The sequence below is a fragment of the Electrona antarctica genome, assembly GCF_951216825.1.
Source record: "Electrona antarctica genome assembly, chromosome: 17".
Classification (NCBI taxonomy): domain Eukaryota; kingdom Metazoa; phylum Chordata; class Actinopteri; order Myctophiformes; family Myctophidae; genus Electrona; species Electrona antarctica.
This window is the reverse complement of record NC_136798.1, coordinates 16627061-16628363: the sequence shown is the minus strand read 5'-3', so window position 1 is coordinate 16628363 and position 1303 is coordinate 16627061. Positions and strand designations below refer to the sequence as shown.

General features: G+C 49.8%; 1 protein-coding gene across 2 annotated transcripts in view; it reads left to right on the top strand.

The window, feature by feature from the left end:
• The window catches only part of runx2b (RUNX family transcription factor 2b), a gene marked incomplete at both ends in the record, with an annotated part of 57923 nt that extends 56967 nt beyond the window's left edge, over nt 1-956 (top strand). For both annotated transcript variants that reach the window (XM_079526005.1, XM_079526004.1), the window contains one exon: nt 478-956. In XM_079526005.1, coding sequence (XP_079382131.1) covers nt 478-956 — 479 coding nt within the window. The remainder of the gene's footprint in view (nt 1-477) is intronic.
• Between the last annotated feature and the right edge of the window lie 347 nt (nt 957-1303).

Here is a 1303-nt window from a genome sequence, read left to right as displayed (position 1 = left end):
AGCAGTGATTCTAAACCTTTTTAGGGTAAATAATCATATTTGAACTGGGGACCCCCCACCCTGACAAGCACTTGGAAGTTGGAATTGTAGAAGTTGAGGCATTACATTTAGTTTGACTTGATGCAGGCTCACAATGCCTTGTGAGCTTTTAGATTTTGCTATTTTGTAAATATTTTGCCTCTTCTTTCTTATATTATTTGACAATTTTATAGTGCAGTTTGCTGATTACTTTGGATACAGTAATGGTCTTTTTTCATTAAATTAAATTGTTTTATTATATATATATATATATATATATATATATATATAAATAAAAGGTCTTAAAGGTCCTTCAATAGTCACTTTACTGTCATCTGGGACCCCCCCCCCCCCCCACACACACACACACACCACATCATGGTTGAGAACCACTGATTTACAGGACTACCATTGATCATAATGAGTTCCAAACTTATGACTGTCTCTCTGCGTGTGTAGGTTCGTCTGACCTGAGTCCGTTCCCGGGGCAGTTTGAGCGCCAGTTTCCAGGCCTCTCCTCCCTGACGGAGAGTCGCTTCTCCAGCCCGCGGATGCACTACCCGGGCACCTTCACCTACACTCCGCCCGTCACCTCCGCCATGTCGCTGGGCAGCGCCCACTACCACACCTACCTTCCGCCGCCCTACCCAGGGTCCACTCAGAGCCAGAGCGGGCCCTTCCAGACCAGCAGCACGCCCTATCTCTACTACGGAGCCTCCTCGGGCTCCTACCAGTTCTCCATGGTGCCCGGGGGCGATCGATCGCCTTCGCGGATGATACCGCCCTGCACTAGCGCCTCCACGGGCACCTCCCTGGTCAACCCCAACCTGCCCAGTCAGACGGAGGGAGGCGTGGAAGGCGACGGGAGTCACAGCAACTCCCCGACTGTGCTCAACCCCGGGGGGCGCATGGATGAGGCGGTCTGGAGGCCTTACTGAGGCATGGGGCGCAGGGGGGTGGGATGAGGCATGCATGGGGGGCAGGGATCATTATGGGTTGGCAAGACAAGCGCAGAAGTCAACTGTCAATGTCATGGTTTGAAAGCACAAAACCTTTTTTTTACCCACCCCCAAGAGGGGGAGTTTTGAGCGACGATCAGCAAAGAAAACGTCTCTCCCTTTCTGCTCGGATATTAAGGTTGAGATAAAAAAAAAAAAGAAAGGCCAGGCTTGCATGGACTTGTCTTCCTGGAATGTGTTTTGACCAAGGCACTACAAAGGGAGTTATTCTCACAGCAATAATGAGAAAGACACCAGACAATGTTGGTTCACTAGGTCCAAGTGGA